The sequence below is a fragment of the Boleophthalmus pectinirostris genome, unplaced genomic scaffold (assembly GCF_026225935.1).
Source record: "Boleophthalmus pectinirostris isolate CB_2022bp ecotype Guang Dong unplaced genomic scaffold, ASM2622593v1 HiC_scaffold_1571, whole genome shotgun sequence".
Classification (NCBI taxonomy): domain Eukaryota; kingdom Metazoa; phylum Chordata; class Actinopteri; order Gobiiformes; family Gobiidae; genus Boleophthalmus; species Boleophthalmus pectinirostris.
Window position 1 is genome coordinate 1 of NW_026571090.1, and position 25,000 is coordinate 25,000.

The 25,000-nt window shown below is 39.5% G+C and overlaps 2 protein-coding genes across 2 annotated transcripts; both read left to right on the forward strand.

The window, feature by feature from the left end:
* The first annotated feature begins 1,240 nt into the window (after positions 1 to 1,240).
* mau2 (MAU2 sister chromatid cohesion factor) lies at positions 1,241 to 6,727 on the forward strand. Its single transcript, XM_020940084.2, has 18 exons — positions 1,241 to 1,669; positions 1,954 to 2,037; positions 2,158 to 2,253; positions 2,337 to 2,431; positions 2,525 to 2,552; positions 2,658 to 2,813; positions 2,896 to 3,042; positions 3,189 to 3,279; positions 3,364 to 3,467; positions 3,654 to 3,731; positions 3,859 to 3,924; positions 3,999 to 4,082; positions 4,468 to 4,517; positions 4,602 to 4,679; positions 4,762 to 4,873; positions 4,956 to 5,046; positions 5,400 to 5,527; positions 5,634 to 6,727. The coding sequence occupies exons 1-18, from the start codon at positions 1,436 to 1,438 to the stop codon at positions 5,706 to 5,708; spliced, it is 1,797 nt and encodes a 598-aa protein (XP_020795743.1). The 5' UTR covers positions 1,241 to 1,435; the 3' UTR covers positions 5,709 to 6,727.
* Positions 6,728 to 7,449: 722 nt separating this feature from the next.
* LOC110174045 (transcriptional repressor p66-alpha-like) lies at positions 7,450 to 24,990 on the forward strand (the record flags this gene model as incomplete). The annotated part of the gene is made up of 9 exons (XM_055151321.1): positions 7,450 to 7,610; positions 19,015 to 19,311; positions 22,829 to 22,952; positions 23,435 to 23,566; positions 23,653 to 23,721; positions 23,798 to 23,914; positions 24,014 to 24,193; positions 24,284 to 24,527; positions 24,598 to 24,990. Coding segments are annotated over exons 2-9 (1,543 nt in total), but the record flags the coding sequence as incomplete, so codon positions are not given.
* Between the last annotated feature and the right edge of the window lie 10 nt (positions 24,991 to 25,000).

The following is a 25,000-nucleotide window of genomic DNA, read 5'->3' on the forward strand; positions in this document are numbered from 1 at the left end:
AGAACAACATGATTTTCAGGAATTGCCAGTGCTAATTAAGAAAGTCCTTTATTCTTTAAAAATTGTTACATAATACATAAACAATAAATAGAACCATTGTGGCCAAAGCTAAACTAAATAAAATAAATTTCATGTTATATGTTATTAAACATTATTCAATTGTTAGAATGAATCAAAACTCCCACTATATTGCTTTATAAATACAGGCGTCATACATAAAACCGCACTTACTTTTGCTGGTGTTGCGGGAGGAAGCGCCAGGACCGTAGCCTGGGCCACTGGCAGAGCTCGTCTCGAATGTTCGTGTACACTATGAGCCATTTGTGCCCTTCAAAGATCACCAGATCAACAGCCAAACACACTCATACGATAGCTGCAAACCACAACAGGGGGCAGATGTCACAATCTGTACACATGTTAATAAACAACAGTCTCGTGCAGCGTAGCCGCTGCGTTTGGTACGTGATAATGCGCACGCCCCAATGTACTATTCTAGATTGTAAACAAGCTGCTTTGCCAAAATGACTGGTCAATCACACATAAACAAGCAACAGCTCAGTTGGATTATGTAATAATCACGCAAATCAATTTATCAATGGAATCTTAACCAAATGCGTAATTAAAATACTTTTGCACAAAACACTGCAATCCATTATTTTAGGTCTGAAATATACTCGATGTAGAATTGATTTGGTTTTACCTCGTTTGAAAGAGCTCTCCTTTCACTGGCCGTCGTGGCTTAGCCAAAAGTTATTCTGCAGTTTTGATCTTGCACAGCACACATGCCATTCAATGGTTCTTTCAAGTTACAACACCCACTGTAGGAGGTGTCTCTAAACGCCTTCTACGTCCTTGACATTTCTGTGCAGAATTGTCAATAGTTAGTGGAGAGGTTGCAGTCGTCGACAACGCCTAGTGTGAATTTCTGTCCTCAGAGGCGTCTCCTACAAGATTAGTTTGGCTTTTCGAGGTCTTGCAAAACTAGGACAGCTTTCATCTGTATTTGGACTACATTTTCCATGATTCACAAACTCTCGCGAGAATATGTTGAACATTGGGTTGCCATGTTTGATTAATTGTTATTTGGCGTCTTAGTTCATTTTGAATTAAATGTGTTTTTTCGTTTCGCATCCATTCGTAATTATTGGAAGTACTAGTATTTCCATTACTAATTACATATAAAGAGATCCATGTGTAGGATGTGTTGGCTACTTACACTCTGCGCTTAAATCATAAATTATTATTACATCTCGCTTATGTTTAAAATGTAAAACTTACACTGAAAATAATGGAGTATTTGATTTTGTTTCAAAACAGCAATTACTGTATTGCAGCACATTAGTTGTATTCATTGTGTCTGTAAGGTTTTCATTGCAGGACCTGGCAACCCGCGAGTCTGGCCACAGCTCTGAAAAACTTGTTGTTGTCGGGCAAAATGGCGTCAAACGTAGAGGCCCCGGAGCGCTGGTACCTCGCCCTTCTCGGTTTTGCTGAACATTTCCGAACCTCTAGTCCGCCCAAAATCCGGCTTTGTGTACACTGTTTACAGGCAGTGTTTCAGTTTAAGCCTCCACAGAGGATTGAGGCCCGGACTCACCTCCAGCTCGGCTCGGTTCTCTACCACCACACTAAGAACAGCGAGCTCGCCCGCAGCCACCTGGAGAAAGCGGTACGCGGCGTTAGATTTTAGGAAAGACCGGGGATTCGACAAAGAGCGGAACGGGTTTAGGCCGCAAGCAACAAAGCTAGCTAACAGCGGAATGTTTTCCTTATAATGTTTCAGTTTAATGTTTTATTTTGTAAAATTTGTATTCAATTAATAACGTTAGCGGTTTTGTTTCTTCTTCCATTGAATTGTCTCATTAGCTCATTTTAGTTTGCCGTCCACTGATTTTGTTTTGAGCGCTAAAACTTAAAAGCAACCTTTGTAACATTTTTGTCATTTTGTTTCAGTGGTTCATATCCCAGCAACTCCCTCAATTTGAAGATGTTAAATTTGAAGCTGCCAGCATTTTGTCTGAACTCTTTTGCCAACAGGTAAGCTTGGTTGACCTAATGTTATTTAAACGTTGTTAAAATGCAATCAAATTGTATTGATTTAATTAGACATTGTGGATATGTTGTAGAAACTGCATTATATTTATTTTTTTATTCCAGAATTTGGTTGATTCTGCAAAACCTCTTCTTCGAAAGGCCATTCAAATTTCTCAGCAGACACCATACTGGCATTGCAGGTTGTTGTTCCAGTTGGCTGTAAGTGTCACTGTGAAAATGTCAAACAATACCATTGATTAAATTATTGGTCTAAATTATCTTCTAAATTATTTTTTTTGCAGCAACTTCATACACTGGAAAAAGACTTGGTTTCAGCCTGTGACCTGCTGGGGGTTGGGGCAGAGTACGCCCGAGTGGTGGGGTCAGAATATACCAGGTAACCTCTACAGAGTACTTATTTGAGTATTCTGCTGTTTCTATAAATTGAATTTCTTTTAAAAGTTTATTACTTTCTCTTTGCATTTTGTAGAGCATTGTTTCTGCTTAGTAAAGGAATGGTAAGATTTGGCATTTCAGTTATAATTTATTAATTAGTGTAATTGTTCTGATAATGTTTTGTTTTCAGTTTTTTACATTTTACATGTCTTTTCTGCCTTCTGCAGTTGCTGCTAATGGAGAGGAAGCTTGCAGAAGTGCACCCTCTCCTGACACTGTGTGGGAATATTGTTGAAAATTGGCAGGGAAATCCTATTCAGAAGGAGTCTTTGAGAGTCTTCTTCCTGGTCCTGCAGGTTACACACTACCTAGATGCTGGACAGGTAATACATTTAGAAGATGGCACTGTAATCTTACATATCTTGGAACACTGGACAGTTCTCTAACAGCCATGTGTGTCCTCAGGTCAAGAGTGTGAAACCATGTCTAAAGCAGCTCCAGCAGTGCATTCAGACCATCTCCACACTCCATGATGATGAGATTCTGCCCAGTAACCCAGCTGACCTCTTTCACTGGCTGCCCAAGGAGCACATGTGTGTCCTTGTGTACTTGGTAATAACCATTTATACTCCATCATGTAAACTGTGTGCATGTTAAGTTTCAGTTTTGTAAAAACAAATCACTTTTAGCATGCCTATAACCATCTGCCCCACTGACTATTATTCAAGCAATCATATCACTTTAATTGTCTTTTATAGGTGACTGTCATGCACTCCATGCAAGCAGGCTATCTGGAGAAAGCCCAGAAATATACAGACAAAGCTCTCATGCAACTGGAGAAACTAAAAAGTAACATACATTTTTCAAAGTATCAAGATGATAATGGCTTGAGTATGGTACTTGTTTAGCTTCTTTGTTGTGATCTTCATTTAGTGTTGGACTGCAGCCCTATCCTCTCCACTTTCCAAGTTATTCTTCTGGAGCACATTATAATGTGTCGACTCGTCACAGGCCACAAAGCCACTGCATTACAGGAGGTACAAAAATCATGTGCTGAATATGTGTGCTTTTGCAATTGCAATCCTGTAATTAAGTTTGGACAAATTGTTAATGGTTGCACAGATCTTGTTCTAGTAACTCAAAACGCTGATATTGATTGGTTTATAATGAAATTACATTTGATTCATAATTAAATGTTTGACATTGTTGTTTTCCCCGTTCAGATTTCACAGGTGTGCCAGCTCTGCCAGCAGTCCCCAAGGTTATTTACAAATCATGCTGCTCAACTTCATACACTTTTAGTAAGTGTTCTCTGTGATTTTAAATTTTTTATATAACTTTGATAATTTTATTTAAAGAATGTGTTTGTTATTTTGGTTAATTATTGTCCAATGCCGATTTGTTGCATTTACTAAATTTTTTTGTCAGGGCCTGTACTGTATCTCTGTGAACTGCATGGATAACGCTGAGGCACAGTTTACTACAGCATTGCGGGTATGGATGAATAAATGTTTGTGTTTTATTCCCATTTGTGCTGCTCTTATTATTTTGTCCTTTGTTTATTATAGCTCACTACACATCAGGAACTTTGGACATACATTGTAACAAACTTGGCAAGTGTCTACATAAGGGAAGGAAACAGACATCAGGAGGTTAGTTGAGTAATTTGTACTTAGGAAGCACCATAATAACCATAAATGCTTTTACATGACTGCTGCATTATGTGAGCACTGTTCTAAGAATAGGACACATTATTTATGTGCGTATGTAAATAAGCATCTAATACTATTTTCAGATCATGGTGAATACCTGTAGTTGGAACACCTTTGCATTTGAGTGCAGCTGCTTGAAATGCATTGATTGACTGCAAATTTTGAAAAAGTTTTGGTTTTCCAAGTTTAGTGGTTTAGTTTTATGTGCAAAGCCTATGTTACAGAGTTGCAAAAGCTCCTTTTCTCCTTTTTATTTGAGTCTGAACACAGCATAAGAGGATTAGAAAGACTTCATCATTACAGTTGCATTTTTCATATTTTGTAGTTGTACAGTCTGCTGGAGAGAATTAACCCGGACCACAACTTTCCTGTCAGGTAGGGGCCTTTTATTAAACACACTCAGTGTCCATGCCATTTCATAAATGATGAAAGTTTTAAATGATTATCTTCATCATGCAGCTCTCACTGCCTCCGTGCAGCAGCCTTCTACATCAGGGGATTGCTGTCTTTCTTTCAGGGACGCTACAATGAGGCCAAGTATGGAAAACATTGCTTTTCAACAGTCTGCTTTGTACCGCCAAATTTTGTTACTGAGTTATTCATGTTTCATGTGTTACAGGCGTTTTCTCAGAGAGACTTTGAAAATGTCCAATGCTGAGGATCTAAACAGACTAACTGCCTGCTCCCTGGTTTTGCTGGGTCACATCTTCTATGTTCTTGGCAACCACAGAGTAAGAGTCTAGGTGTATGTACCTGAAAATTATAAACGTGTGAACATAGTAATGTATAAGTTTTTTGTCACTGTTTCTTCAGGAAAGTAACAACATGGTGGTTCCTGCAATGCAGCTGGCCAGCAAGATTCCAGACATGTCTGTTCAACTGTGGTCGTCGGCGCTTTTGAAAGGTCAAAAACTCAACACTAGGGCACAAAAATATATCAAAATCTTTCCATGTATTTTTTATTTTTTTACTTTAATTTTTTTTTCCTTATAATAGAAATTACTTTTTATATTCATTTCATTTGCTATTTAAGGAACACACACAAACACAGAAGCAAAACGATCAAGGTATCCAAAGTATAAACTCCTCTTTTACCTCATGTTAAAAAGCTCCACGCTGCTGATGATAAAGACAATTAAAAACTAGTGTCTCTAGGATCTAGGATCTCAATTTGATTAAAATGTGATTAATTTCACAGCTCTACATTAAACCATAGATTAGGACCATGAGCACTAATCATGTTGATGTTGTGTGCAGACTTGAACAAAGCTCTTGGGAACACAATGGATGCCCATGAAGCAGCGCAGATGCACCAGAACTTCTCTCAGCAGCTCCTGCAGGATCACATCGCAGCCTGCAGCCTTCCTGAACATAACCTTATCAGTGTGAGTAACCAATCACCAACTTGTGCCTATATTTTTTGTCACTTTCAGCTGTGTTAATATGCTTATGTTTACATTGTCTGTCTTTTCTTTCTTTTTTTTTTTTAAGTGGACTGATGGCCCCCCTCCTGTCCAAATCCAAGCCCAGAATGGCCCCACCACCAGTCTGGCAAGCCTACTATGAGAACTTTAGTATTCCATTGACAGATCACATTCAATCCAATGAACTGCTGCATGTCTCATCAAGGACCCATATTTTTCAAGTTGCTTTTAGTTTTACTACAATGGATCTGTGTGTGTTTTGGCTCACTGGTATCATGGGGTACAATTGCTGGCCAAGAAATGTATGCACAGTAGAAGGGTAAGACCTAAAAACGTTCCTCTAAATTAAAATCCTGGAGAAAACGTTGATCAAACATTTATAAAGGGGGCTTTGATTGTGGCAGCAATGAAATGTAGGAGAAATTAATTTATTCATGTTTGTATTTTTGTAACTGTTGGTAAATATTTTACGTCTTGCCTTTTTGTAGATACTTGTTTTCCATGCATGAAAGTTACTGATTTGAGCTATGCTTTGACCCATTTATTTTTTTCAAAGGTTGACAATTCCAAATGTAGAGACCTCATAGATTTGAAATGGAAGATTAGTTCAATTGGTCCTTTCTGCATGTGGTAAAATGGACAAGTATGCACAACAGGGATATTTTCAGTATCCACAGTTCTTGTAAGGACCAGAAGATGTCGCTGTTTGTTTTGTTAATAAGCAGTGTTTCAGATAAAAACCGTTGGTGGCTCAGGAGGTGCCGCTCACCCTTTTAACACATTAAATGTTAATTTTAAGTTGTAATATATGAATTTCTTGCAAAAGTATTGAAACTTTTACATCATGCTTAAACGTTTTGGTCTGAAGTTTCTTTTTGTCAAATATCCAGGAAATGGATTTATTTTTGTTATTTTAATTTGCCAGAGTAGTTATACTAATGGGGTTTCTTTACAGTATGTTTGTATAATTTTGCCACTCATTGACCCTATTGTACAGTAACATTTTATAAGTCAATTTAGGAAAATGTGGTATGTATTTTAGCTATTCTTTGTAGAAATCTTACTGCTTGGTATTTAAATTACTAGCCATATTCTATCCAACACCTATTTTAAAGCCTACTTTGTTCTCAAGAATTTTCCAATAAAATTACAGTTTAAATACTTTTGAATACGATTTGTTTTATTAATGGAAGGACTTTTTATTATAAGCAAATATAGACATGCATAACGGATGTCATGATGGTCAATTGATCTAATTGATAATGCAGTTTCAGTACAGTGTACTGGCAAGAACATAACATTGGTTAAGTGTAACTAAGGATATTGGTTAGTTAAGAACAAGAATAAAGTCATTAAAAGGCTAAACTGCAGGAGGCTTCGACCACTACTCCTATTACAACCACTAGAAGCCAATAGGTGGTGCTAAGTTGGTCAGGTTATGTTACAGAATAGTAAAAGGATTATTCCCAACAGATTTTATTTATTTACAAACAAAGCAGGTTGCTTTTATGATTTCATTCCTTGTCATTCCCTTTCTAATGATAGTTCTGCATCTGAACAAAATAAAGTCGCCTTGCCAATGGGTTTCACCAATGGGTAGGTGAAACAAATGGTACACATTATTTTTATTTACATATTCACACATATCACATTTTGTAATTGCATAGATATTATGTTATACTGTTCAACTACTGTGGCCAAGAAATTACTCCCACAATGTAAACAAACAATATACTAAGACAATTTAATGAACCAAATTCTCATACAATTTCTAATCACCTCTTAGAAACTGCATTTTATTTTTTGCATATAAAGCTTAAACCCAACATCTTGTTCCGTTTGAGTGGTTTTAACTTTACATTTCCGAGGTGAGTATGAACGCAGCATGACGCCGCCTGTGGTGGCTCATTACATTATCTGGCAGCCGGAGTGGCAGTGGACAGAAGAGAGGGGATCCCCGGGATTTTTACACCGAATCCAGCGAGATACTAACATCATACTACTGAATATCGCGGGGCACTCGACAGAGCCCCTCTTAGATTCCGTAAGTTTATATTAACCGATCGGAGCAACTAATCCACGAGTTTATCCGTCAGTTACATTAAGGTGACGAAGGGAAGTTTCTATATCAATGTTAGCTCTGTAATGCTAACTAGCATAGCTTGATCTGCTAACGTGAGAGGTAACAGTTTGTGTGTCGCCGCTGCTACACACATACACCTACCAAGTACGCACTGCCAAGAACAATCCGCCTTTAAGTCAAATTTCTCAAACTTCTCCTAAAAACATATGGGATGCTCTAATACAGATATATTGTCAGTATGCTATTGAATAGGTCTACTCAAGATGTAAAGTGGCGGAACAAATTGGTTGTATTTATATACAATTAGCGCCTGATTATTTGTGAATATATTTTGCAAGTGTGTCTGGCAAGCGGATGTCCAGGGAGTAGCATTAGCATGCTAACTTAGCCTGATGCTAGCCTATTAACACTAGCGGCTTGCCGAGATGGGGTCGATTTCATTGTTGTCTGTCATGTATCGCTATTTGGATGTTCACACACTTTCGTGTGGCACCTAACCCCAACAGTTACTACATTTTATTTATACATGTTTCACTTCACTTTAACTTTTACCCTTGTCTTTCCCTGATAAGTAAAATGATTAGCCGTGGGTAGTTAGCCGCTGGTTTGCAGCCGGACAGATGGACAGGTTGTTGTTGGCAAGCCAAGTTACGTTAGCATAAGATAGCTTGTTGTTTATGCTGATTTACTCTGAGATTGGTGGCTTTTAGAATTCAAGTAGCTAGAGTTTGAAGTACGGAGTTGTGTGTATATTATCAAACATACACTACTTTACATCCCAATGGGGCTCAATTATCATAGCTTTATGATCCCACAACTTTGTCAGACTAGCTCAACCATGAAAAGCCTTTTTATGGAGGCGTAATGGTGGACGGTGTGCCTCCACTGGGTGCGTGTCTTTCATGACAGACTTGAGAGCCATCAACCTCGTCAAACTACTAACTTCATTCTAGTTTTCAAACGTATCCTTGTCTCAAATACGTGAATCTGTAATGTCAGTATCATTTGTAAAATTGACTGGTATTTCTTTTGAGTCAGAGTATACAAGGATTTGTTGTATATTTGCGGTCTTGATGTATTTGTGTATGATTCTCTCTTTGACGTGTCTCTAAACTCTCTACCTCTCCCCAGGAAGTAGCTCTATTTGAAAGGGGGAAGGCAGTTGGCACTCAGCTTGTGATGGGGGACACATGTCTATTTGCATTTTATGATGGGTTGATGTGCGTCAAACTTTACTGAATATGGGACAAGACAGACACAGTCTGTAAGTTAAATAAAGTTAGAGTAAAATGTAAATACGTAACTTTTTAAAACATGAATTGAAGAAATTAAAAGAACAAAAGATAATTTGTATGGAGGAGCCACCGCCAGCTTTTATTTATAGAGATGATATTGCTTTGCCTGTAATGTTGTAAAATATGTTATTAAACTTGTGTTTCCCATGGAGTCAAATGGGCAATGTAACTACAGGTCAGATCTGCGGAGAGTTGACTCTCCTGCTCACTGTTAGATTGCGTGTTAAACATTAATAATATGTTAAATGCAATAGTGTAAAACATTCAGGGCAAGGCCATAACATCTCCATGGCTACAAGCTAGTGGCGGACCTTACACCAGAGCAGGTACATAACTCTAATCAGAAGCACTATCTAAAATGTCTCCATTTGGCAGTGCTTCACCAAAACCTGTTTTGCTAGATCACCTCTAAGTGTTTTATGATGGTAGGATTTACCTTTTGAACTTCACAACTTCTCTTAATATAAATCATGTTGTAGAACCGTGCAATTAATCAAGTTGTTTTAAATGCACATGTACCAATTATTCATAGTAACTTAAATAATTAATATACGTTTCATAAGTCTCCTAATGTAATTTCATCTGTTCTGTCTTTTCTTAATTTTAAGCAGGACAACACAGTTTCTTAGATTATTTAATCATTATAATGCAGCCTTTCCATTTTGTGCTGTAGGCTTGACTGTTCCGATTGTAGTGCCGTCTTGTGTGTGTATATATGTATATATGTATGTGTGTGTATATGTATGTGTGTGTGTATATATATGTATATAATTTTTATTTTATTTTATTAATTTTTTTTTTACATATTTTGTATTTTCTTATTGATGTGTCACATGGCATCGAAAAGTGGCAGTGGTTTGTTGTCCGCAGGGTCCCACCTTATGGCCTGAGGTGAGGAGAGGAATTTAGTAATGATTGGCTGACGAAGCTGCATCTTGTTTGCCCTGTTGGACTTCATATTGACTCAACTACTGCATATTTGAGGTGCCTTTTGTTTGAGGTGTTAAAACCCACATGTCTCAGTACTGTTACATGCTGTATTAATTACGATCAAGTGTCACGTATCGACACACTGTATGTTTGCTAATTAATATATAGACACTTTTTTCTTGTTGCATACAAAGCTGGAAGTTGTGAAACCTCTAATTAAAAGTGTCAGTGTTACAACTAAATGTTAGAGTATTGTTTTCCTCAAATTGTTTTTTGTATAGATTCTGTTGCCACAGGTTTTCGTGCATAGGAACATAAATCCCCATTTTTCATTGTGTCCTAGCTGTTTTTGCAAAGTCGGGTACAGATTTTAAGTTATTTTATCAGTTTGTGTGTAACAAGTTTTTCACTGTGTGACCAGTGCTGACAAGGCAACTCTTGAACTCCCAGTGCAGGATTGAGACTTGGAAACACGAAGCATCAAGGCATGTGCCCAAGAGGGGACAAAGTGTTCTGCCCTGTGTCCTACCCATGACTTTAGTTCAACTCTGATGTTCCTGTTTGATCACAGCATGATTTTTGGTCCAAGGCACAAATATGTGATAATATTTAATTGAGACTTTCTGTCACTTGTCACTGTGCATACAGCTTGTTGAATTTTAAATGTAGCAGCACTTGATCAGATTGTAATGAATTTCTTTTTTGGGTTTAATTGTAAAGTTTAATTGTGAAGTCCACCTTATACATTGTACATTTTACATTGACGGGGAAAAAGTGAACAATACAATTTTAAAATATGTTTTCTTAGTAGGACTAGATGATGAAACAGTGTTCCTGTTTATCATGAAAGTGTAAGTTGAGCTGTATCCTACATTTAGTGTTTTGTGGAGGACTACAGGTGAAATGTGACACTGTACTTACCTCTTTGGCATAAAGCATATGCTGGCACATATACAGTAGCTGTAGAGAAATTATGATGACTGCGTCAGGTTGTGGGAACTGTAAATGGCAGTGGACCCGTTTTTGAGTAGTTTGCTGTACACGTTGCTGATATCATTCGGTCAACAGGTGGAAAAAACTTGTAGTCAACTGGTATTGGGCCTCCTTAGGTTGTCAATAATATCCTCTGACTTTGGATAGTTTTAAAAACTTTTTTAAAAAGGTGGTGATTAGATTACCATATATTACTTCCTTTTCATGAAAAGGGCTTTAGCTGCTGTCATGTGATCAATGATTCTTGTTATTGATTTCATGTTGACTGGCCTCACAAGCAGAGAGTCATAATTATACTTACCAGTCCTTTGTTGAACCTGTCAGTTTTTAGAAAGATTTTTGAACAGGGGAGAAAAAGTTCTGGATCACGTTGAAATTAAAATAGCTGCATGACAGGTTTTTTGACACATGTGACAGAATGTGATGGTTGCCACAAGGATTAGTTATCCTCCATGTTGCCTGTTTAATATTTACTCTTCACAGTTGTTCATATTACTTCGATTCCACTTGGCAGAGTCTTTTACAGTTTTAGACTGATCGCTCTCAAATATTAAGTTCAAGGGTTTGCTAGATTCTTAGTGATGTCAGAGTTTTTAGGCAACGTTGTTCTTTTGAGATTTAAAATTCTCAACTAAAATATAATGTAACGTTCTTGAGTAAAATGTGACTTAAAAAGGTTTTCTGTATGTATCATCACACTTATTTACGTGTCTGCTGCTGCCCTGAGTTAACCCCTGCCTCTCTGAACAGAGCCCATAAAGTTACCATCATGGACATAAGTTTCAAATCTGCTGCTCTGACCCAGTTTGTTGTCCAGATGATGCACTCTGATGTGCGTCTGCTGCTTGACTGTACTTCTCTGCACCCTTTAAGCTTTTTTCTCATTCTATCCTGGTCACTTCCTGCTACCATCCATTTCTGAGAAATGAAATCTGATAGCCTGCTGCGTGTGTCCCGACCCTCCTCTTTGTGGGTATAGGCTTCTGTTTTTTACGGGATTATCTAAGAACCGGTTGGAAACAATTTAACTTAAAATTGAGATTATGTTTGTCAAGGCTACCATTAGCAATAGGATGTTTCTTTCATTAGAATCAGTAAACATTTGTGGCTTTAAAATTTGTATTGGTGCTTGGGATGATTGATTTGTCATAACCTACACGGTGCAAATATTGAGTGCTGTGATTGATTAAGATAACTATATATTTCAGTGCCAAGTTGTACTTCCTGATTGTTTGATCAGAAAGTTGCCTTACTCCATACCATGTCTGTTCACTAATGGCCCTTTGTGAGTTTGAGTAGGCCCAGTTTGCACTTCCTGGACTTAGTGCTGTTGTCGTTGTCACGTTGCTGAGGGAGAATCCAGGTGGAGACATGCGCACACAAACATTCTGTGGCTACGGCTCTCGCTCTCACACTCACTCGCGCACACACTCACACACACACACACACGTGCACACACACAGCAGCGGTCTGGCAGATTCAGGGTTAAAGGCTTCCATTTTGTTAGGTAACACCCTAATGGTCTGATCTGTCAGTGGCGTTAAAATGGCAGGGGCTTAACCCTTGGTGTTCGGGACACAACCAGTAGGGGCACACACACACACACTCTGGGCCGTCCAAGTGTACAGCAGGAGCTCTGAGAAGGAGCAGGCAGGAGGGGGGAGTGAGGAAGAGCAGTGAGCGCATGAGCCACACAAGACCAGGAAGAGTATTTTTACTTGGGTACAGTTAGATTATGCCTCAGCTAACCACATGCGCACCCTCCCCCAACCATGGCACCACCTCAGCTGGGTCCCTGCCCCCACTCCTTGCGCAGATTAGCAAAGGTACTCTGGTCTGGTCTTTTATTTCACCCATGATCCCTCAGGAATTCTTTAATAGCCTGAAATGATTTCTTTGTTGGCCAATATGTAAAAATTATCCTTAAATTTTGTGTTTTTAAGATGGTAATTTTTAACTTTTACGTATTCACTCAATTTTATTAGAGTTCTGGGCCTTTATTCTCATTGGGGAAAAAGGTAGTTGTCTGTCCAGTGATGGTAATCCATACTGTTATTGCTTTTATTGGACAGTATTATGGTTCTGTCCCCTCTCTTAGAGCCCCAAGGACACAGTAGAAAAACCTTGTCTTTAAAAAAATGTCCATTAATGTGGTGGCTTGGCTGTGTCCGGTCCCACTAGGGCACACATTACCATGGTGAAGATGAGATGCTAGCGTGCACGCTACTAGAGGGATGCGCCTCCGCCATTGATCTGCTTTCTGTGAACGACTGGACAACGGGAGGAGACTGTGAATAAAGGGAGGAGAGTCAGATCAGGTCAACAGATTATTGTTTTGCCTCTTGCACAGCCAAGCAACAAGCCTGATAAAATGTACATGGTTTAACAGGCGGCAATTGCTTTAAGACATGCTGATTTCTTTACTTTATTGATTTACATTGTAACTTTCAAGGGCAGGAGCTAATGGATCCGTGTAATATTAGATTATTTCAAATGGCCAACACAGACCCCTCTGTTGTTGTGCGACTGGCTTCCTCTTCCCCTGTGCTTTTCTGAGCTCTCTTGTGGCCCTAGGCCTTATTATTCAGAGGGAAACAAGAGGGACATGTTCAACTCCTCCTCCATGGTCTCTTGAGGGAAGCAGCCGCACATCACTAATCACTGGCTCTCTTATTCTCTTTGTATCATTTCCATAGTCGCTGTACATTTGTTTGTCAAAGCTAACTCCGTCAGCACATTAAATGACCTTATAATGAAATCAAGTGATTAAGAAAAGAGCTAAATATGTAGGTGGTTTGCTAATGAGTTCATTAACAAACAAAATGCTAAAATGAGATTATGCAATGTGGCTTTTGGGTTTTGGTATTTACTAATGACAAGCTTTATGGTCTTTGTGTGTTGTCCTTCACTTGCTGATTTTGGTGTAACAGTATATGCAGTAGGTTTTCTTACTATTACCTACTATTATTGGGAAAAAAATTATTTTCCAAATAATAAAAATAATATTATTATTATTATTATTATTTAGTTTTAAAATCTATACAATTTAAGTATGACGTTATCTTGGTATAGGCTACAGTTCAGTGTGTCTAGTGTAAATCAAAGAGGTGTAATGTGACCAGAGACCTCGGTCTGAAATGGATAGTACCAGAGAGGGCTTGTGTTCAGACACTTGGGACAGTAAAAACCAAAACGGTGCAGTCTCGTGAAGCAAACTGTGCTTGTAGACTGGCGAGGTTCACCGCGGCACTCCACAGTGCTCTGTGTTTCCTGAGGGACCCGCTGATGGACAAGTCGGACTTGTTTGTGAGATGGTTGTGTCAGTTTCAGTTGGTTTTGTAGGGTGGATTGATGGAGCTTTGGGAGCAATGAAACTTTTTTTTTCCTTTTAACAATTTATTATGTTCACTTATCTTATTCATAAACACAAATTTTATTAATTGTATGGTATTAATGCTTGGTGTAAAACAAATAGACTCTCAACATGAAATGATCAGTGCAGTATCCTGAGACTGTGGTCTGTTATTAGCTTTTCTTGGCCATCTCTTTTTCCTGTTAAGCTGCGCCAAAACAAATTCTTAATAGCTCTTAAAGATTTTTGTGTTCCCATGATTGATGTATTTTCTTCAGTCAGTCTTTGAGTTTAGAATGAAAGTGATCCTTTTTGTAAAGTAATTAGTTCTACATGTTTATACGGGTAAAATGTGCTTCTATAGATCATTCACTGTTAGTTCTGATTGTTGCTTGTGGGATGATTTTGTTTTGTACTCACTTTGAGGGACTAGAAGTTGATGTTTGAACTTTTTTAAGCAGAACACTGTATTTTTGGTTTGGTGTTTAGTGCAGATTAAGTACAGAATACCCAACCAGTCTAACTATATAGCTTAAATATGAATTGTATGAATCCTGTGTAGCCGTGAACTTGTGCGATACTTTGCTATGTTATGTCTTCACATGACTTTTCTAGCACATAAAAAGAGAGCACACTCCCTAGAATATAGCCCTGCACATAAGCTGTCATGTGGATGGATGTCCTTTGTGTCCAGGGCTGGTACAGCGGGGCACATCTGCCCTTGTGCACCACAGCATGGGGCTTTTGCAGCATTAGGCCTCACAGCACATATGCAAACTAGAATGTCGCTGAAGTTTGGATCTTCTCTTGAGATTTGCATTTTACATTATAGTTCCTTTAATGTATTTGTGGTGTATGTCATAGTGGTACTCATAAATAGGGCTAGGTATCATGAAATCGCCGATGCATACCTCGATTCCAAGGCCACGATACAAAATGTATCTCTGTGGAATCTATACAGTTTTTGATACTTTGTGTAGAGTATTTCTCTTCTCTTCCATGTTTGTGTAGTTTCCCCCAGTACAAAAAAGTATACATTTACAGTTCCCTCTTCGGGCCAGGACTCTCCAAATTTCTGTATTTCAGTGGGTCTATCCTGGTTTAATAATGAGTTAAATAAATTGAGAGTGGTCAACATAATCAATACTGGACTTTACACACTTTACTGAATGCTGATTGCTATTACCCACCACAAACCACTCTGGTGCTACTCACTTTTACTGCTATCTCCATGACTGCTACTTATTACTACCACTATGATTGCCCCCAAAATTCCTTTATGCGTGACATTAGGTCAGAGAACTTATACTGTTTTATCAGCAGTCATAAAAAATTGTCATACATACTCCCACTCGCATGTTTTGGAATGTCCGGAGACTACACAATTTGTTGCTCCTCCCTCCCTACTTACTTCTCAGCTCAGTGTGGGACGTGTCTATGGCTCTCCCTTCTGCCACTCCGTCTCTCCAGGGGTTAAACCTGCGCGTCTCTCCATCTGAAACCAGTTCAAACCGGTTCGCTGGAAGGTGGTGTTTTTTTTTGTCTCCTATGGAATCTTGGGATATGACCATAAGGAAGGAGCAATGATAGCTTAAGAACTAAGCCCATGATGCATCTTGCTGATTGAGAAAATCAAGATCAGATGGTTCAATTGTGCTTTTATCTCCATAGTTTTAGACTCATGTTTTTGTACCACGTGTAGTATTTATCACATAGCTGGTCGCCCACGTTTTCAATATTGCTTCATGGAAGTTTTGTGCTGCGCAATGTTCCCAGGAATTTGTGAGTCTACTACTATTGCTGTACCCTGGATTTGGGTTAGCAGCACCTATGACGGACCCCCCAACATAGGGTTAGGGTTAATCTGTAATCTGTCAACTTCTGAACTAATCAACCTTAAAGTGAATGGGTCGTCATGTTTTTATAATTATTACTTTGTTTGTTGGAATAGTACCTGTGGTGGTATCATAGTTTTACATCAGTTTTATGTTAGTCCAAAGGCAGTTTATGAAGAAAATGTGGGGGAAAAAAAAGAAAAGAAATGGAACCATGGTAAATTACAGGAAGTAGGCATGACTTCTAAAAAGGAATCCAAAATGGAGGGAAGGAACACAGTTCTGACAGTTTGAACATTACAGTTGTTGACATATTTTAAATTGTTGAGTAAATATTGACTAAATTAGACTAGTTTTGCCTTTGTTTACAGTATGATTGCTAGGTAAGTTATTACAGGATATCCATGTTCAACCAGGAAGCACATTCAAACTTCATAAAAATGGTCAAACTAGGGAAACCTATGTAATATAATTATACAAATTCAGTGAAATTAGTAGTCTATCATGTCATGCACTTTATAAATAAGTTGTAATAGTGGAACGCTGTCATTGTTTCTTTAGGCAAGGCACTTCACCCACATTGCTTAGTATGAAAGTGGTGTATGTGTGAGTGGTGGTAGGAGGGACTGATGGCGCAAATTGGCAGCCTTGCTTCCGTCTGCCCCAGGGTAGCTGTGGCTACAATAGTAGCTTACCACCACTGTATGTGGAGTGAATGAATAATGGTCTGTAATGCATCTTTGAGTGTCCAGAAAAGTGCTATATAAAATTTATTATTATTATTATTATTATTACTACTATTGCAAAAGGAAATGCTGACTTTTATATTGGATTTTAATCAGTGAAGGAAATTCTTAATTATTCTTGGACCTAAAGATTACAGCATGATCTTACTTGAGTTGTAGAAATGTTCCCTACTTTTACAACTTCCAATAAATTGTGCTACTTAAAGAGGCTGTAACAGATGATATTTTGTTCTTCTACTTCCTTCTGCTACTTACTGTTCAACTTTTGGATATACTGCCCACTTGTTTAATAACCTATTAATATTTTCTTTGTTACACTTTGTATTATTTGGACAAATTTTGTGGGACTGCTTTGTGTATGGGGGGGAAAAAAGCATTTCTTTTAGCAAAAAAAAAACCAACAACCAAAAAACACAATTTTTCTTTTTGGATGTTTTTATTGCACTTAACATGCATCTTACTTACATAGTCCTTTCTGCCCTCTTCCTGCTTGTCTCTATGGAAATGTTCCTCTTTTGGCTATAATATCCCATAGTGTGTACGTTTACATTGTTTAGCGCTGAGTGGTGTGGCCCTGAACACCATCTAAACACATTCTTTTAAATTATTATATTTTGTTACATTTTGTCTGACTGTGTGATATTTCTATGGCATGGCTCGCATACGTCTGACTTCACTGCAAAACAAATCTACCCATGGGTACAAATAAACCTTGAACTTTGCACTTGAGTAGAAATGGACAAAACTTTACTGATCTAGAACGTATTTGGGTAAAATCTTAATGTCCATGCTCTTAGTGATCGTAGAACTGAAATTGACCTTTTGCTATTGGCTTAACTAACGTTTCTGACTGTAATGGAGGTGACCGTATCAAGTTTCTCAAATGTAACATGATACATAAGTTTGTGACAGCTGTGTGAACCTGTCATTTTGGTCCACATTTGTTCTTCTCTTGTGTCATTGAGTTCTGGTCTGACCACGTGTGAGTTATACGTACAGTTGAGTTATATGTTGCACGGATCTCTACTTTGAAAATGATACCTACTGTTTAGAAAAGTTATTATCCACAGGTGCTGCTGTGGTTTCGTGTGTTTTTTTCATTGAAGACGACGTATTATGCTATTGTGGTATTTTAGTATTAAACTATAATGAACATAGAATTCATTTTAGATTTTGTTCTGTAAAATCTGGAATATCAATTTTAAAGTGTTAATAGAAATGTGTAAAATGATTAGTGTTCAACGCTACAGAACTGACAGGCCCAGACTTCTGCCTGTTGGCATTTCACCGTAGCAAGCAGCTGATTTTCATTTACCTTTTGAAATAACTACAGGACTTTTTCAACTCTACATGCATGAGCTGGGGTCTGGATGATTAAAATAACCGTAAGTACAGGACAGTGGGCAAAGATGGGGGGGTAGCTGAAAATGGACATTTTTTGAGTCGGGTTAGCCGCCGGGTCTTAAAAGTCTTAAATCATATAATATGAATGAACGTCTAATTTGGAGTATGCGCAAACAATACTTAGTTTGTCTTGTTAGAATGTTATAAATGATTTTTTTGGCAAGTTTACAAGCAATGCATACTGCTATAAATGAGTTCTGAATGAGATTTTATAATAAAAGTATTTTTTGTTATATAAAGCAATAAGTAATGGTCATTATTGGTACTGGATCTGGTGTTTTTCGCCTGCATAATAGGAGCGATGTTGGTCTTAATTTTCATTAAAGTGGTCTTTAAAAGGTCTTCAAAAAGTCTTTAAATTTGGGGTAGTCAAACCTGGGGATACCCTGTGAGTCCTCAAGCCTCAAAAGCATTACAGTACAGGATTACTCAAATGTACATGAATCAATCGAAAGAAAACTTTGAGTAAGCTATGATGAGGGAAGACCATGTTAAACTCAATTTCACATAATGTTCCCCTTTTTAAACCTGTGGCTTGCACTCAAGCTATGCAGCAAGGAAGTTGCAGGTTTGAGTCCTGAGCCACTCATAGTTCGCATGCTTCTAAGGTGATCCTGACCAAGCTTGACTAAAGATCTGGAGATGAAACCCCATTCCCCATTGTTGTACCTCGGCAGCCCATTGCTTTTGACAGGTTAGCCAATGACACTGGCTGAAGGATGGGTCCATAAGCAGAGAATGAATATCTCTTGAGAGATTAATATAGTCTTAAACTGTATAATAATCTATCATTTCTTTTCTCTTCTTCAGAGTGAGAGCAGCCATGTCAGAGGAGGCTGTGCGTCAGACCCGCAGCCAGAAGCGGGCTCTGGAGAGGGACCATGCGGCTCTCACTGGGTCCACGGGGGACATGGACAATAAACGGGTCAAACTGGAGCAGGGCGACTCGGCAGAGAGCCCACCAGAGCTGGAGGGTGCCACGGGTGAAGGGCTCAAACTGAAGAGCGAGCAGGCGGACAGCATCCTAAAGGCCGGGGAGGTGAAGGCCACCATCAAAGTGGAGGTGCAGACCGGAGACGAGCCTGTTGACATGAGCACATCCAAGAGGTGAGACCACTCACGAGGACTCTAGGTGTTCTGAAATCACTTAAATCATCCATTTAAAATTCACTATTTCTGTTAACTGCAAATATCACTACAATTTCAGAATCACTACCTATACTTGAGTTACAAACTTTTCAAATAAATAATAATAATAAAAACGCACAAGAAATGTTATTTTAAAGTTACTTCATCTACCTGTCATATTTATATGCATGTATAATGGTTTTACTTTTGTTTTCTGTTGCTGCCCGATTTTGAAAGAATCCAATCAGGAATTGTAGCTGAAATCATAATTTGAAACTACTTTAAAATCATGCTTTAGTAATAACATGTGATTCATATTTTAAAAGCCATTGTAGAGGTTTTGTGTGGCAGAGCATTCACACTGGAATGGAGAAGTTATGTCTATAAAGTTTCTCACTGAATTTTATAAAATTACCTAAATAAAGTCATTAGACTTTTGAGTTCTTACTTGAATTATTAAATTTTATTTCCCCTTAGCAATAAAAAAAAGTACCCTCTTCTACAGAGGAGTAGCAGTACCATATTTGTCTTTTATACTTTCTGCTTACTTGCACGGAAGCCAGTTTTTCCACAACAGGGCCTTTTCTGCACTAACATAGCTAAACTTTGAATAAATCAAGACATTTGGGGCTGGTCTAAAATTCAGCCTTTTTACTGAGATGTAGTTGATTCTCTTGTGGATCACTGTTGGTTTACACTGAAAATGAATGTCACACAATGCCCCTGTTAAGTGTTATCATAAGTACCACTTTTGAGTTGATACTGGTATGTGGTATCCCTATTGGCACATCCCTATCTCCCTTGTATTTGCATGTTGAGTTGAGTCTGGAGTTTAACTGTCAACATCCAAACAGAGTGAACATAGGGCAAAGGTCTCTACACATTACATTCATGAGCTCTTGGTCGAAGATGGCCTCTAGGCCCTCTCGAGGCTGTTCCCCATGGGAAGTTGACTTTAATACCTCCTTGTGAATGTTAAGTGTAGTTTTGAAACTTTACTGAAGCCTTCCCCACATGCACATGAATGCTGTGTACACATGTGAACTTGAGAGTGATCAACTGCTTTCTCGCGGCCCTTGAATTGTTGTGTGTCTGACAGGAATCATACAGGAAGTTGCTGTGTGGTTGTTGTTGCCTGCCCCCATTCTGAAAAGTTTGAGGCTCCTGGGGTTGGGCTCCATTTTCTCCACCGCAGCACCTGAACTCTGCCTCACACTTCACACAAAATGAAGCCTATGTGTCACAAACTGGTTCCAACTGGCCGTTGCCATGGTTTCCACCATGGAAGGAGCAGTTGCAGGAGGGAGGGGCCAGGACGACCGGTGGGTGTGTCACATGACCACGCACAAAAATGTCTGATGTCATCCGATGCATTTGGAGTTAGACAGAAGCAGAGTTTGGTTAGAGCTGAGTGCATCATAGTGGAGATTAAACTGTTAGAGCTCTATGATGTGTCACTAAAGGTTCACCTTTGACCCCTGTCCCACTCTCACTTTGTTATGACTATTTTTTCGACTTTTGAATATAAGTAAACCTGCTCAGCCTTGCTAATCCGTCATACTAGTCCACCCTAACATGAAGCTATCTAAACCAGGAACCACTGTGTCTGAAAGCCATAATCCCCTCTGCTGTAGTTTGCATACTCTGTCTAGAGTGCTTTGTTTAGATGTTTATATCGGACCACACCTTTTGGCCAGGAGCCTTCAACAACAATATGTTTGAGAAGAGCCCAACAGTAAGAGCTGCCATATTCTGTAACACTCCATCGGGGTCAGTGCAAAGCGGAGGCATGCAGTAACACTGGACCTTACATAACCAATGCTCTGTGTTTAGCTTGTATAAGACACTGCAATTAGGTACAAACATTTATGATGATATTCAAAGTTTTGAATCCAGTGACAAAATGCCTTGGATGTAAAATTAGGTAGACACAAATGCCGTGTTTGTCGATCCCTTTGAGCAGGCATGTCCAAACTATGGCCCGGGGGCCAAATGCAGCCCACAGACAATTTTTTCTTGGCCCTCAAGCTTCCAGGTGAATTGGCCCAAATTACCTTGCATCAATTAAAAAATATTTTTTACTGCAAGTTTTTTTTGAAAATCTACTTTGATAAAGCCAATTTTAATATTTTGTGTTTGGTTTTAAGGATCTTAGCGTAAAGACTGATGGCTCATTCTAGCATGTTAACCATGCACATATTTCAATTATTCCCTGTATTGAGCTCCAGTCTACGGCCCCTGATCGGCCCTCTGTTTCATCTGTGTTTAGATATGTGGCCCTTGATTAAAAAAGTTTGGACACCCCTGCCTTAGAGGCATCAGTTGTGCTTGTCTTCTTCTCATAAGGATACTGGTAATACAGATTGATTCTCTTGCTAAATAAATATATTGAACTGAGCACATATCTATTAACATGAACACATGGTTATTTTAGTGTCATTGGTCTTGGAAATCTAGTTTTAGATTCTATTTTTTGGTGTGAAGTTGACCTCGCTGACCCAAATCTTTTTTTGTGTGTGAGTGCGAGTACACAACGGCATACATGTGTGTGCTGCTGAGAAAAAGTTGGTGGATGAGTTGAGTATAAAGATGCACACGTCTTGTGGTTGGGGGAGGGGTGTGTGAAGTAGTGACTGAACCAGAGTGTACACAATAGGTTGGCTCCTGGCCATGTATTCCCCTCCCCCACTGTCACCCTCTCAGTGTCTCGGGCGGACCACCGCTCGTGACTCTGCTGCCGGAGGGAGGGCAGAGGCGAGGCCCAGGCTGTGGCCAGCCACTAGGCCACAGGCCCTGCTACAGAGGTACAGACTCGAGGGGCAGGGAAAGGGAGGGCTGGTCTGAGCGATAAACTCAGCCTTAGCTTATAGCGCTGAAGCCTCTCGCTGCACAGTGCCTGAACAATTACATAACTGCTGCATGCGTCCTGAATTCATACACACCATCCTAGTACAGCTTTTACCTCAGACCCCAGGTTTGACTGAAAACATTCTAGAGGAACGCCAACAGGATCCCCCACAGAGATGCATACATTCTGTGGTGGTCCAAGTGCAATAAAACTCTGTGGCCCCCACCTTTCTTCTCCCCTTCTTTATGGATGCATATGAAGACACCAGTCGCCTTTGTTCTTGATAATGTCTGGGAAAGGACATTCAACATTAGAGCACAGATGTCCTGAGGGAAAATGATGTTTGTGGTGTATGTTTCATGTGATCTGTCTTCAGCTGTTTTCATTTAAATGCTTAAACCGTGGTTACCACATCTGTCCTTTAGCTCCCGATTGGGGTGTGGGCATGTTACAATCTTCCCTGCCGCCATTACTCCATTATTGATCTCTTGGTTGTTCTTGTGTGTCCCAGAGCACATTTGCACAGTACAATTGGTAATGATAATAACGTAGTGCCATCTACTGGGTATAAAATGAACTGCATCTAAGATCCTGCTGAAATATCTGCGTCCATGTAATTCAAACTGTATTGTGTGTTTGTGTCTGCAGTGATATTAAAAAGGAAAAAAGGCCTCCATCTCCAGACGATGTCATTGTGTTATCAGACAATGAACCCTCCAGTCCCCTCATGAACGGCCACTGCTTCACAAAGACTGACACGGATAAACTAATGGTAAGTTCTAAATTCATAATGCACTATTCACATTCAGCTAATCTTATGCTTAAAAAGTCCTCAAGTGTCTTCTCTAAAGTCTGTGTTTAATAGTTTTCCCTCTTTTTACTTTACTTTGAGCAGTATTGTGATTGATTCATGATCTCTATAGTTAATAAAGTTAATGTAGTAGAAATACCCTGGGTCATATACACAGTGTACATGAACAACATCAATGGTCCTGTCTCTATTAAAACATTTCAACAAATATGTCAATCATTATTTTACATTTTTGTTCATAGTTAACCACAAATTTGCTCTTATTACAAAATACCAGAAAAACCTATTGTGTCCTCACTATGTTGTATAACCACCTCACATATTTTATATAGTGGCATCATTCTTAAAATGGGGGGGGGTATTTATTGCTGCTTCAAACATACACCTCAATATCAATTTGTACCACTTATCATGAAAGTTTTATTGTATGATGGCTTTTGCAGAAGAGCTCTCCAGAGGAAAGGGAGCGAATTATCAAGCAGTTGAAGGAGGAACTTAGGCTCCAAGAGGCAAAGCTGGTGCTGCTGAAGAAACTCCGGCAGAGTCAGATACAGAAGGAGAGCACTGTTCAGAAGGTATTAGATACAGGATAATTGATGAGTATCTCTTTATGTCACCACAGCATGCATATTAAGGTACTAAAGACAATTATTCATTATAGACTGGCTCAGTGGCCACTCCTCCACCTTCTGTGCGTGGTAGCATTACATCAAGTAAAGGATCTCTGCAGGTATGACTGCGCCTGCTATAATTTTAACTGAATGCCATTTTTTGCCTACAAGTATTAATTCATTTGTTGTTTATAGGTGACGGGTCGTAGCTCGGGCACAGTGGTCCCTCCTCCTTTGGTGCCTGGTGGGCAGCACGTCCCATCCAAAACCAACTTTCAAAAAGTCATGCCGCCTCTGGTTAGAGGAGCCCAGGTGAGTTGTGTTTTTGAAATCCTCTATAATAAAAATAAAGCCTAAAGTGACAATGACAGTTTGGCCTATTTCTCCCCTTGTGGTGTTTTGTTCCTTTAGCCCATCACAGTGACAGCTCAGCAGATGGCCAGTCTCCGACAGCAGCAGCATAGTGGCTCGGGGCCGCCTCGCCTGCTCCCCGCTCCCAGGGCCTCGGTGCCTAATGTCCAGGTGCAAGGCCAGAGGATCATTGAGCAGGGACTCATGCGTGTCGCCAATGTCCCCAACAGCAACGTCATGGTCAGACTCTCCTCTAAAAGCTGCTTACCACGTTGATCCTAACTGAGTTTAAGTGCAGTTTCATATGTTTTGTTTGTGTCTTCTTTGCAGGCCTCTACAGGCTTAAAGGGCTCTTCAGTGTCCAACTCTAGTCTGAATGACTCCCCAGCAAGTCGACAGGCAGCCGCGAAACTGGCACTTCGCAAACAGTTGGAAAAGACGCTGCTCGAGATCCCTCCTCCCAAACCTCCTGCTCCGGAGTTTAATTTTCTACCGTCAGCAGCCAATAATGAGTTCATCTATCTGTTAGGACTAGAAGAAGTCGTGCAGAAATTACTAGAGATGCATGGTCGAGGTGGGTACTAGAAGTATGTAATAGTAAACGATTGCTGAGGAGCATGTCTTAACTGAAACTTTATTTACAGGGAATTTAGGCTCTGCTCTCGCTCTGGCCAACTGCGTCCCCAGAGAGCCGTACATCTGTGCCCAGTGCAATACTGACTTCACTTCCCGCTGGAGGAAGGAGAAGAGTGGCACCGTCCTGTGTGACCAGTGCATGTCGTCCAATCAGAAGAAGGCTTTGAAGGCGGAGCACACCACTCGACTCAAGGCCGCATTTGTCAAAGCTCTGCAGCAGGAGCAGGAGATTGAACAGCGGATCTTGCAGCAGGCTGCCTCTTCCTCATCCTCTGTTTCATCCATCTCCAAAACCAGCTCGTCTTCATCACTGTCCAAGAGTGATGTGTTGGTTTCACAGTACAAGCAGGTCCAGGCAGCAATGCGCTCAGTGTCTGCCCACCACTCCATTAAACAGGTGCGTAAGGAAGA